General features: G+C 45.9%; 1 protein-coding gene across 6 annotated transcripts; it reads left to right on the top strand.

The window, feature by feature from the left end:
- The first annotated feature begins 2,011 nt into the window (after positions 1-2,011).
- Positions 2,012-12,213, top strand: LOC120736789 (protein FAM3C-like). Of its 6 annotated transcripts, XM_040037084.1 has the most exons (11): positions 2,012-2,187; positions 2,349-2,472; positions 3,250-3,288; positions 8,626-8,706; positions 8,869-8,940; positions 9,033-9,141; positions 9,231-9,289; positions 9,586-9,636; positions 9,709-9,793; positions 10,091-10,217; positions 10,661-12,213. In XM_040037084.1, the coding sequence occupies exons 2-11, from the start codon at positions 2,454-2,456 to the stop codon at positions 10,748-10,750; spliced, it is 732 nt and encodes a 243-aa protein (XP_039893018.1). In that variant the 5' UTR covers positions 2,012-2,187; positions 2,349-2,453; the 3' UTR covers positions 10,751-12,213. The 6 variants fall into 6 exon arrangements, with proteins under 6 accessions (XP_039893018.1, XP_039893057.1, XP_039893027.1 ...); XM_040037093.1 differs by lacking the exons at positions 2,012-2,187; positions 2,349-2,472 and adding an exon at positions 2,477-2,586; XM_040037103.1 differs by lacking the exons at positions 2,012-2,187; positions 2,349-2,472 and adding an exon at positions 2,479-2,683.
- Positions 12,214-12,975: the final 762 nt, after the last annotated feature.

Raw genomic sequence — 12,975 nt, 5'->3', positions numbered from 1 at the left:
TCAGTAAAAAACAAGCTTGTCCACCAAAAGACAGAAGAGCACAGGGACAAACCTGCAGGCCCGACAACAGCAGGTGTATCACTCCGCTGGTTTTCTACTTAGTGACAGTGTTTACGTTGCAAATGTGCCTCTGTGACAGTCATTAGTGCCCTCACTGACACACTAAACAAAACGACTACACAACAGAACAACTACACAACACAACACACTAAGTAAACACTCCACACTAAACGTCACAAATCTCCCACATCTAAACTCTCTCTCTCTCTCTCTCTCTCTCTCTCTCTCTCTCTCGTCACTCCCCAAACTTTTCCCTCTTCCTAAACAACCAAATCCCACATGTTGACTTTTATTTTAATTGGTCGACATGGTGCATTTTTCCACCAATAGGAAAGAGGTGGCTTTTTTCCTTTCTTTACTGTTTTCGTGCTGTCCTTACAAAACGCTTAAAACACACACACAAACGTGACAACAGTATTTAGAACAAAGCGTGGCTGATATATATGATCATAACTCTGGATTTACTGGCCTGTAATTAAAATTTAAAAACTTTGAAGTCTGAACTTTCAATGTGGCTGAAACAGAGACTCAGCGTGGCTGCAGCTTGTTGCTGTGTCAGCTCACATCAGTCATGTGATCTGGAGGTGCAGCGTGTCCGTGGACCACGGAGGGTTAATAACACTCACCTTCACAGATGGGCAGTAACGCGTTACTGTAATCTGATTACTTTTTTCAAGTAACGAGTAAAGTAAGGGATTACTATTGCAAAAACGGTAATTAGATTACCGTTACTTTCCTGTAGGAATGCTGCGTTACTGCGTTACTAAAACCGTGATTTTTTGCGAGAATGTCTCACGACAGTGACGTAAGCGAGTGCGACGTTCGTGACAACAGCTGTGTGCAGATCAACAATGGATCATATATCGAGTGCAGAGAGAGTATGAGCGTGCAGCGTTTAAAGCGTGGAAGTACTGACCTTACTTTGAGTTTGATTCCATAAAAAGTGACAAAAACATTAGTGTCCGCTGTGCGTGGGAAGAAAACTTCTTTTTACAGCGAAAAAACCCCTAAACTTCCAACAAGCACCGAGTAGCTACGACGTAATGGGAAACTCACAGAGAAACTCGCGGATTCTTCCACTGACCGCGGCACACCTGCACCAGGGTAAACCTCCGCCTACCTCACTCCTGCTTTACAGGTGAAAATAGAGCAACAGGACCGCTGAGTCTTTGACTTTATTTATTTTCTGCTGTGTTTTACTTGCATCTATTTGAAAGACTGAGTGTAAACACAAAAAATATTTTATTTTATGTGCTGGAATGTGCAGAAAATAGGTTTAAATGTTAAACTAATTTCTTCCAGTCAGTGAATGTTGCAGATAATTAAATGTTTGCTTGATGCATAAAGTTAAAAGATTAAAACTAATAAAACAAGTTTTAAAAAGAGACTTTTCCATTTGATTACATTTTGTATGATGGATTATGCAGAAAAAGTAGAATTGGGCTGAAAGATCTATCACTTTATCACCTCTTCAGGTTGTAAATCGTGTTTTTAAAAAGTAACTAAGTAACTAAGTAATTAATTACTTTTGAAAATAAGTCATCAGTAAAGTAACGGGATTACTTCTTTGGGGAAGTAATCAGTAATTAGTTACTGATTACTTTTTTCAAGTAACTTGACCAACACTGCTCACCTTCCTTCCATTTCCAGTGTGTAACATCCACCCACCTGTGTAAAATCCGAAATTCCCATGGTGTTGTTCAAAATGTGCTCTGGCACGATCATAAGCATCGCTTGCTACTGAAAACAAGAAAAAAGCCGTCCTGCTATGGGCTGAACCATTTGTTACTGGTGCAGGGGGGACACTATGCAATATATTCAGTTTTAGCATTTATATTCACTGCTGACTGTAACTACGCTCAAACTGTTAATGCGATCTTATTTTAATAAACAACACTGTCATATGCAAAACTGGGGTGGCACTTGGGGTGGCAAGAGATCATTTTAGGGTGGCACTTGCCACCCCATGCCACCCTTCTAGATCCGCCCCTGATACAGTCTCAGGTTTGACTTGACTGGAACTCCACGGGTGGGCGGAGGGATACAAACCTGGGGTTTAAAGACAGGAATGAGTTGCGCGGTTTTGTGTTCAGTAACGCCAGCAGGCACTACTTATCTGGTTTTACGGTAAGTTTGTTTCTGTTACTGCGCAGACTCTATGAAAATGGGATGGGTGGGTTTGGCGGCACAGTGCACGGAGCGTGGCTCCAGCTGTACCTGCACGTCGTGAGGTTGGTGCCTGTGAGACGAACACAGCTGTGAGCTCCGTTCGTTTCTTCATCAAACAGGTGGGAACATTACACCTGTCCTTTATTCACGCGCACTCTGACCCACCTGCGAGCTTCTGATTGGCTGAGAGGAGAGGCGGTCGGCGGCACTCCTCGTTGTCGAAGATGCTCACCGTCAGAGTCGGTCAGTCTGCCTTTTCTTCCTCTGAGGTGTGTGTGTGTGTGGGGCGTGATTTCTCAGACCGTCACGGAGAGAAAAAGGTGCGAGAGCTGCTGTACCTGCGCGGGTGTCACACAGGTAACGTGCGGTGTGGTTTGGTTTCTTTTCCTCGGCTGAAAATAAGAAAGCGCATCTTTACGGAGCTTAGCAGCACCTGTGCAGGTGTACCCGGCAAGTAAGTTTAGCTTAGCAAGTTTGCAAACATTCATGAAGTCTTTGACTGAAGGTTTGACAGCTCTGCTCAGGTGTTTGTCGTTTCTGTGGAGCGCGCTCAGGTGCGGAGTCTCGGGCCGGCGTTGTGATTTCCAGCATTTAAACTGCTGCGAACATTTCAAACATAGGCTGAATGCTTCCTCTTGAGAATGACATCATCTCGATAAACAGCATTCCTGTCTCCAAGTAGCAGGCCAAAGTAGGCCGTGACTTTTATAGATGCTTTATTTGTCCTGTTGAAGCCTGGGTGACATTGAAATGTATTTTTAAGAGTCACAGCAGGTCCGCGGACAGATTTTACACGGATCGGTTATGAAGGTGGTTTAAAAACAGAAGCTCTTTGCTCCAGACTTCAGTGAGCTTATTTACTGTGTAAGTAAAGACATGGACGGGCAGCACACTTGAGAGCGCTCGGCGTGTCCCGGTGGGTGTGCGAGACGCATCCACAGCTTTAGTCCCACAGGAACATCACAGCTGAGATGTGAACACGAGCATGTCCTGAAGTTTCCTCCCGTTTGTCTCAAACAGGGAAACGAAGCACGATGAAGCACGCGGCCCGCCGGGGAAGTAAGTTTCTTTCTGTCTTCACCTGCGTGCGCGCGTGGCTGTGCGCGCGCGCGCTTCTGACGCTCCTCATTGATTTGCTTCGTCCTTCACTCTTTGGCTGTGTCCCAATTCAGCGTCTGCGGCCTTAACGTTCTCAAGGGCCGCGTACTCAAAGACCGCTAAGGCCGGAAGTGCGAGGCTGTGAAATGGGCGGTCTAGCCCATTTCACAAAGAAAATCTTTTGTTCATTTGTTTGTTTCTACATGAGCTTTGATCATTCTCTGTAAGATTAAGCTCAGCTATTGAACGGCGTATATTTTAAAGTAAAGGCTTTAAAACCAAGTTAGTACAAACGTCACTAATGTCACATGACTTTGCCGACATGTGGCCAACAGGAATGTTTAATGTTCTTCGTTATTAAACATTTGCACATACAGTGGGGCAAAAAAGTATTTAGTCAGCCACCGATTGTGCAAGTTCCCCCACTTAAAATGATGACAGAGGTCAGTAATTTGCACCAGAGGTACACTTCAACTGTGAGAGACAGAATGTGAAAAACAAATCCATGAATCCACATGGTAGGATTTGTAAAGAATTTATTCGTAAATCAGGGTGGAAAATAAGTATTTGGTCAATAACAAAAATACAACTCAATACTTTGTAACATAACCTTTGTTGGCAATAACAGAGGTCAAACGTTTACTATAGGTCTTTACCAGGGGCCCGTTCTTCGTACGTCACTTACTACATCCAAGATCAAATGACACATCCAAGACCAAACCATCGCGCTAACCGTGAGCTCGCTAATCCGGTTCCCCGAACACACCTGCTGTTGACGATCAGTACAGCTGGATGAAGTAATGTGAGATCACTGGGTGTCGTAAAAGGGGCTACGCATCGATAGTAGAAACATTGATCGGCAACCCTGTGATTGGTCGGCGAAAATGTCGAAGGAGCGCGCTCGGTATTTTTCGGCAGCAGAGCAAGAACTCTTGAGTGAGGGATTTCAGGAGTTTCAGAGTTTAATCAGAACGCAAGGGAACACTGCAAAGGCTGCAAAAGCAAGGAGAGAGGGCTGGCAGAAAGTTGCTGACAAATTAAACTCGTAAGTAATTTAATAATAACAATAATAATGGAGTGGATTTATATAGCGCTTTTCAAGGCACCCAAAGCGCTTTACAATGCCACTATTCAGTCACTCTCACATTCACACACTGGTGGAGGCAGCTACGGTTGTAGCCACAGCTGCCCTGGGGCAGACTGACAGAAGCCAGGCTGCCATATCGCGCCATCGGCCCCTCTGGCCAACACCAGTAGGCAAGTAGGGTAAATTTATTATATTACACTATATTATCCAATATTATATTACATTATATTATATTATGTTATATTATATCCCCTTTCACATTAGAGCCACAACAGGACCCACTAGAACATGGGAACAAGTAAAAGTGAAATATAAGAATATTCTACAGAATGGTAATATTTATCACTCATATTGCTTTTCGTCTCTTGGAAAGAGACCCTGAAATAATCTGTTTGTTTGTTCATAACAGCAACCAAGAAAAGGGCAGAGCACAAAAAGACAGGTGGTGGTCCTGCACCCCCTCGTCAACAAGTTGGTTAAGTGAATAATACCCTCACGGGAATATCGATATCTCTCAATGAGCACACTGTCGCGCTGAGCTAAAGGATCCTGTCTGTCCCGCAATATACGCTGAATTCTGATAACTCTCCTTATCAATCTTGCACCTTCCGCAATGGGCTGCTCGCGTATACGGACAGGACATGGCTGCGACAGGCTTCCCAAATCCACCTTCGCTTTTATAGCCGTGGTCTCCCATCTTGATTACACGAAGTAATTTGCAATTACTACTCTGAAATATGAATTACATCTGTAATAATCACATACATGTAATAGAATGTTAATAGTACATTTCCCTTTTTTAGGAAATTACCTGTATGTATCTGTGTGACATCAATAAATGGATCAGGTGCTGCATTATCTTTAGTTACATTGATAATATTTATTTATGGTGACACAGTGGTGGAATATCGCTGTTGCTTTCGTATGAATGAAGCGGACATGCCTGCGTGGCCGCGATCTAATCCTGTTTACATAAAGTAAACCTGCTCCCGAGCAGGTTTACGCTTACGGCTCTGTTGCTATGACAGCAAGTCCCGGATGAGCTTCGGGGAACCAAACGATCCAAGATCACGCGAAATCGTCAACAATCAAATCCAGCTAACTTACTTAGCGAGGTACGAAGAACGGGCCCCAGGTTTGCACACACAGTAGCTGGTATTTTGGCCCATTCCTCCATGCAGATCTTCTCGAGAACAGTGATGTTTTGGGGCTGTCGCCGAGCAACACGGACTTTCAACTCCCGCCACAGATTTTCTATGGGGTTGAGGTCTGGAGACTGGCTAGGCCACTCCAGGACTTTCAAATGCTTCTTACGGAGCCACTCCTTTGTTGCCCGGGCGGTGTGTTTTGGATCATTGTCATGTTGGAAGACCCGGCCTCGTTTCATCTTCAAAGTTCTCACTGATGGAAGGAGGTTTTGGCTCAAAATCTCACGATACATGGCCCCATTCATTCTGTCCTTAACACGGATCAGTCGTCCTGTCCCCTTGGCAGAAAAACAGCCCCATAGCATGATGTTTCCACCCCCATGCTTCACAGTAGGTATGGTGTTCTTGGGATGCAACTCAGTATTCTTCTTCCTCCAAACACGACGAGTTGAGTTTATACCAAAAAGTTCTACTTTGGTTACATCTGACCACATGACATTCTCCCAATCCTCTGCTGTATCATCCATGTGCTCTCTGGCAAACTTCAGACGGGCCTGGACATGCACTGGCTTCAGCAGCGGAACACGTCTGGCACTGCGGGATTTGATTCCCTGCCGTTGTAGTGTGTTACTGATGGTGACCTTTGTTACTTTGGTCCCAGCTCTCTGCAGGTCATTCACCAGGTCCCCCCGTGTGGTTCTGGGATCTTTGCTCACCGTTCTCATCATCATTTTGACCCCACGGGATGAGATCTTGCGTGGAGCCCCAGATCGAGGGAGATTATCAGTGGTCTTGTATGTCTTCCATTTTCTGATGATTGCTCCCACACTTGATTTTTTCACACCAAGCTGCTTGCCTATTGTAGATTCACTCTTCCCAGTCTGGTGCAGGTCTACAATACTTTTCCTGGTGTCCTTCGAAAGCTCTTTGGTCTTGGCCATGGCGGAGTTTGGAGTCTGACTGTTTGAGGCTGTGGACAGGTGTCTTTTATACAGATGATGAGTTCAAACAGGTGCCATTCATACAGGTAACGAGTGGGGGACAGAAAAGCTTCTTACAGAAGACGTTACAGGTCTGTGAGAGCCAGAGATTTTCCTTGTTTGAGGTGACCAAATACTTATTTTCCACCCTGATTTACGAATAAATTCTTTACAAATCCTACCATGTGAATTCATGGATTTTTTTTTTTTTTTCCACATTCTGTCTCTCACAGTTGAAGTGTACCTCTGGTGCAAATTACTGACCTCTGTCATCATTTTAAGTGGGGGAACTTGCACAATCGGTGGCTGACTAAATACTTTTTTGCCCCACTGTAAATAAGTGACATAATATCCAGGACTTAAAGTTTACTCTTCGGCCGCCCCTCATCCGCCGTTTGTTTTTTTTTTTTGTTTTTTTCCAGCAAAATTATCCACACCCACCGCCGCACTATGCATTCTGGGATATTGTCAAAGGAGCTTGCAAAGAAAAGCGTCTGGACTTCTTTAAGTTGCTTGAAGACGTTTCACCTCTCATCCAAGAAGCTTCTTCAGTTCTAAGGTCAAATGGTGGAGAGTCCCAGATATAAACCTAGTGGGAGTTTCCCTCCACAGAGGGACAAAAGGACCCCCTGATGATCCTCTAATCGCCTGAGCCAAGGTGTGAAACTGGGCGTGGGTCCCAATCAGCCAGGGTTTCGGGTGAGATCATTGTGAAACCTGGCCCCACCCTATCATGTGATTTCCTGAGGTCAGATGGCCCAGGATGTGAGTGGGCGTTAAGGCGTCTGGGAAGGGATCTCAAAACTGGATTATAGATGGCAGAGAGTTGGGTGGGGGTGAAACGTCTTCAAGTAACTTAAAGAAGTCCAGACGCTTTTCTTTGTAAGCTCCTTAGACTACGATGACCTGGATGACTGAGAACCTTCACAGACATGTTCTGGGATATGTTGGGCCACGAAGTCTACACCGCCACAGCCTTAAAATTCAGGGAAATGAAGGACTCATTTCAGGGCCGCATTTCGAGCAGCCTTCGAATTGGGACAGCCTTCGGCGCGCCGCTGTGACGTAATCGGCCTTAAAATGCGGCCTTTAAGGCTGCAGACCCTGGATTGGGATACAGCCTTTATCTTCTTCCTGTTTGTCTGAGTCTTCCTCCATACTGATGTTCCTCCCACTGCACGGAAGCTCGTTTCTGCCTCAAAGTCAAATTTTGAGAGAAGCCAAAATGTTAAATGTTTAGTGTGTAAAATCTCGCCTCGAGCTGTCAGTAGATTGCAGACTGCAAATTTGAGATAATCACCGGAAATTCGTCTTAACAGCCGAATATTGTCCGACACATCAGCTTCTGAAACTTGTAAGCTCATCACCTAAAAGTTGCGTGTAGGGCAGAAACGAGCTTCAGGCAGACTTCAGGTTGACGGGCTTTCACACGTGTGCGGCTGCTATGTTTCCTAATATTTCAGGGGCACCACCCTTAAACAAAGCTCTGTTTTAGCCACAGCTAACTTCGGGTGATCGCTTTTCAGCACAGCAGGCAGATGTTTCCTGTAGTGAGAGCATATCTGTGAGAAAGAACACCGGTGTTGACCTCACCTTTGTGTGTGCAGGGCAGCTCACCTGTGCACAAAGAAATGCAGATGACGAACATCTTAACCAAGATAATCTGAGCAAATATTTGATTGCGTTTTATTTACAAAGCAATAATTCACAACAAAGGGCGTGGGCCTGTGTCCGGCTCACTTTAATGTGATTTAAACATTTAAAACTGAAACATTCGTGTTTCCCGTGGCTGTAATAAACCAGCCGCGGTCACCGGTTTGCCTTCTTTCCATTTATTTGAAGTCGTTCTTATCATTTATTGACTTTCATGGTTTGGTTGTTGATTTTATTTACTTCTAAAAAAACTGGAAACATTTTCCAAAACAATCCAAATGGTTTGACAAAGAGAAACGTTAAAGATAAAAGCGAGTGTGTGAGGATATCAGACGTGTTTCTCATGCCTGTGATGCGTGAAACTGTCCTGCAGCTCATCAGGTGCGACCGCCTCACACAGCGTGCTAACGACACTGTGTGCCTCCCTCAGGCGTTGTGCTGTGGCTGATGGTGGTCGCGTGTGTGATCGTTGTCGTCGTCTACCTGCAGCAGTCCAACGTCTTGTTTGAAGGTGAGAGTGCATGAAGCACGACACGGATCTACTGACTGTAGCGCCGAGGACGGTCGCACGTTCAGCTTCGCTCTCAGACCGGATGTTTCGGATTCGTATTAAAGCAAAGAAAAACCTGTTTCTGTAAATCTAATGAGTGTCGTTTTGTTTCTGTCCTCGCAGGTGGTTGGCATAAATTACCCAAGCTCATCAATTTCTTCCCTCGCGAAGCCAAAATATCCAGCAAGCGTTCAGGTCAGAGGTCACTCGAGCTGATCGGGGGGCGTCAGCTGACCCAGAGGAGCGGGTGGAGGATAATAATGAGTCTTTTTCTGTCCTCCCTTCAGCTGGTGTATGTGGTACTCCAAGAGAGTGTCCTGCACATGAGATCAGTTTCTACATCCACAGCGGAGCCGCCAACGTCGTCCCCGCGGCCATCTGCGTCCAAAACAAACTGTAGGCGCTGCCTCCTTTCCTCAGCGCGTCTCTCTGGCGTCCTGTCAGACCTTTCTTTGTGCTAACGTGCAGACTGTGCCTCTCCTCAGGGTTCTGGGAACTGCGCTGAACAACGCTGGAGGAGGAATAAACATCGTTATCCTAAACGGTGAGTGTGCTTCCTGTGCAAAGGGCTTCATCTGGCGCTTTGTGCACAGTGCAGCCTCACCGCTCCCACAGCTGCTGATTAATCGAGACGGCTCCTTTTTTCTTTTGGTTTCTGGTGTTTCGTTTTTCTCTTTTCACTGTTTTATTCTTATTTCTAAACCTTTACTTTTTTAAGAATTAGTCTTTTTTTTTTTTTTCTTTGGAAATGCATTCAATCATCAAATGAATGGGCGGAGCTTCTCTCCTGGTGTTCTGCTGTGATCCCGTGTGAGGTGATATCTTCGTTTTCTCTGGCAGGTAAAACGGGAGAAGTCCTGAAGACGGATCACTATGACACGTACAGCGGAGGTGAGTGAAGACGACCCGAGCCAACTCGTGTCAGTGGTTGGAGGCGGAGCTTTTATCATGTTTGTGTTGCAGATGTGAAACCGTTCATTGAGCTACTGAAGAGCATCGACACGGGCTCCATCGTTATAATGGCGTCCTACGACGAACCCTCAACAAAGTAAGAGTCTCCTCCTCTGATCGCTCCTGACGGGAGCTCGGACTCTTCTCTGGGTTCTTGTTCTTGCACAGTACTCGAGGACCAAACGCAGCGCGCATGCTGCATCTTGTTCCGTGTTCGTCTGTTTTATAAAACGGGACAGAGCTTTTCCAGGCAGGGGTGGAGTTTGTGTTTCTGAGGCTTTGTCTCAGCTGTCAGCTCAGTCTCTGTGTTGTCTTCATATTGAGGTGAAAGGTGCTGCCTCCACCCGTGTTGAAGCTGTTAACGCACTGCTCCACCCTCTGTGTGTTTCTGCAGGTTAAACGACGAGCTCAAGAATCTGATTGCTGAACTGGGAAGCTCCCACATCCACTCGCTGGGATACAGGGACAACTGGGTGTTTATTGGTGGCAAAGGAGTAACGGGGAAGAGCACCTTTGAGAAGGTAGATTAGTCTGAAGGCCTCGAGCCTGCTCTGGCTTCATCGTGGAAATGTGTGCGCTCATGCATGTAAAGCATTAAATGCTCACGTGGGATGGTGAGGATCAGGGTCCTGGCCCAGGACGCAGGTGTGATCCCTGGGGGAGCAGGTATCAGGTTTCCCCTGATAGTGGAGGGGTGGCCCAAATGCTGGCTGAGTCCTGACCAATCACAACCATCCTGAACTGATCTCCACTTCTTCTTTTGTTAAAGTGTGTGAGCTCTTCGCCAGTCTTTAGGAGGAGATGTGCTCTATAGCAGCAACAACGAGACAAACCAGGCTCAGCCTGAGCACACGTGTCAGACGTGAAAGGCTCTGTAGAAGCCGAGGAGAGCGCCGTGCCGCCTGTAACCTTGCTCAGCATGTTAGAGACCGCCCTCTTCACCTCCTCGCTCTCTCTCTTCCAGCACATGAAGAGCGACTCGGCAACCAACAAATACAACGGCTGGCCCGAGATGATCGGGCTGGAGGGCTGCGTCCCCAAATACCTGGAGTGACGGGCGAGGCTGCGGACGCGCGGCCGGTGATTTGGAGACTGATCTGGGACCAGCAAGTCGTGCAAACCAAATCCAGGTGAACCCACCTGCTCTGTGTCTTGTCTGCGTGAGGCTTTCATGGAAGCTGGACTCTGTCTCCGTCTGCTGTCTGAAGCCAGGTGAGCTGTGCAGTAAGACCTCCTGAAGGTTTCTGACATCCAGCCTCTCCTGAAGCGCTGCAGGCACCATCACCGGAACCAGAGTCTCCAGGTTTTATCTTCGAGTCCTCCCAGAGCAGCTCGGCCGCACCTTCCAGTTTGTTTCTTTATTTCTTTTTAAGTGTTGCTTTGATTTCTTAAGAATGACAGACTCTGACAGAGACGGGTGACATCAAACAGCCAGGATCACACACAGGTCTGGGGATGTTTCTGGACTTTTTTGAACGTGCATTTCTATTTTTATTGTGTCCTTTCTTGAGTATAAGGTTATTACAAAGTGAATTAGTTGCCGGGCTGTGGGTCTGCACGTGTGGTTGTTGGTTTGTTTACATTAAAAATGAAAGGAAGCCGAATGAAGAAGATGCTGATGCTTTGACTCCGGAGGAAGACAACGATTTTGAGGCTAGATGAAGGTTACCCGGTTCTGCCTGAAGCTTCTTCCTGTTTAAAGGGAGTTTTTCCTTCCTTCTGTCACCAAGTGCTTGCTCACAGGGTGCTGTCTGATTGTTGGGTTTCTGTTTTATTGTAGGATCTTTACTGCACAATAAAAGGTGTTTGAGGCCGCTGCTGTGGGTTTGTACTATATGAATAAAGTTGACTTGAACTGAAGAACAAACTCTCTCAGACTCTTTCACGCTGCTGCCTCGGCAAACAGAGAATTTGACACTTCCTTGAGTCACATCCTGCAGCAGCAGACTCATTGTTCATTGTTTCTCTTTGTGAGTAAATGTGACTCGGGGACAAACATGACGGCAGCAACCTGTAAAAAGGTGAGTGAAGCTGAGCACAGTCATCAGAGCGTCCTGTCCTCACACGTGGACGACAGAGATTTCATTTTGAGGATTGAAGCAGGAGAAAAAGGATCAAGCACCTCATTTTCTGCTTTGTTTCATTTTGGGAAACGATAGAATAGCACTTTGTGCGTACAACAGAATTATGGATGCAAACACAATAAACGTGTGTGTGGCGTTTGTTAACAGTCTGAAGAAGCTGTTTGTCCCCAGTTTGTCTTTTCTGCATGAAATAATGGAGGAAATCATTTTATTAATAAAGATCCACTCCCAGGTGATGGTTTAAATATTCAGGAGCATAAAGCGGCGAGGCAGTGCCCGCCTACCTGCCGGCTCGACGCACCTGCAGACGTGATTTATGCTTCAGTTGTGTTTTATGTTTGCGTGACAGTTGGAGTGTGAAAAGTTGACGGTTCAGTGTGATCGCCATCCTTTGTTTAACCTCTGTGGGCAAAGGGTGAAAGACATACGTGAACGGCTCGGGCGTGTTTCAGTGAGATTTCAAATTTTTCAAAAACGTCCCAAGAGAGGAACTGTGTTTTTATATTGGAGGTATGGAAGGGTGGTGCAGGACAGATGGGTTGAAGCTCTGAGCCCCCTCCTGTTTGAGACGGGTGAGGTCAGGCAGGAGTCTCTGAGAGCAGGCGTAGGAGAGCCTGTGTGGGTGGAGGCGTGCTCTGAAGAGAAGAGGAATGAAAGACGTGTGTGAATGAGAAGGAGACAGGGGGAGGGGTTAACATGAAAGGAGCAGAAGAGTTTAAATATCTCGGGTCAACCATCCGAGGAGAGCTGAGGAAGGCTGCACAGGATGGAGATATTAGAGCAGGGGTGTCAAAGTGAAATGAGCTGTGGGCCGCTGTCGTCTCATTGGACGGCCACTTTAGTGTGCAAGTAGTACAAAACAAGAAAACCAGAAATATTTTCTAAAATGTTTTGTTTAAATTTCAAATATTGTATAACAAGACAAAACCACAAACGTGAATTCAGATTTATTTTTCCTCACTCTTAACTAACTGAAGCCTTTTGTTGAACCACCAAATAAACACATGAGTTTGTGACTCTGTCACTGAACTAACAGCATGTTTGTGCTCTCTGCTCATTTTGCCTTCATATTCAATCATTTTTGGCTTTTTAAAAAACTCATTTTAACATTTCACTCAACAAACAAATCCTCCCTAACAAAAAAAACCCAAACTGCATTATGTTTCTTCATGTCAGTATACGGGCTGTGACTTTG

Source organism: Simochromis diagramma, unplaced genomic scaffold, assembly GCF_900408965.1.
Source record: "Simochromis diagramma unplaced genomic scaffold, fSimDia1.1 OVJJ01000327.1, whole genome shotgun sequence".
In the NCBI taxonomy this organism is placed as follows: domain Eukaryota; kingdom Metazoa; phylum Chordata; class Actinopteri; order Cichliformes; family Cichlidae; genus Simochromis; species Simochromis diagramma.
The sequence above is the reverse complement of the archived record's forward strand: the minus strand, read 5'-3'. Positions and strand labels throughout refer to the sequence as shown.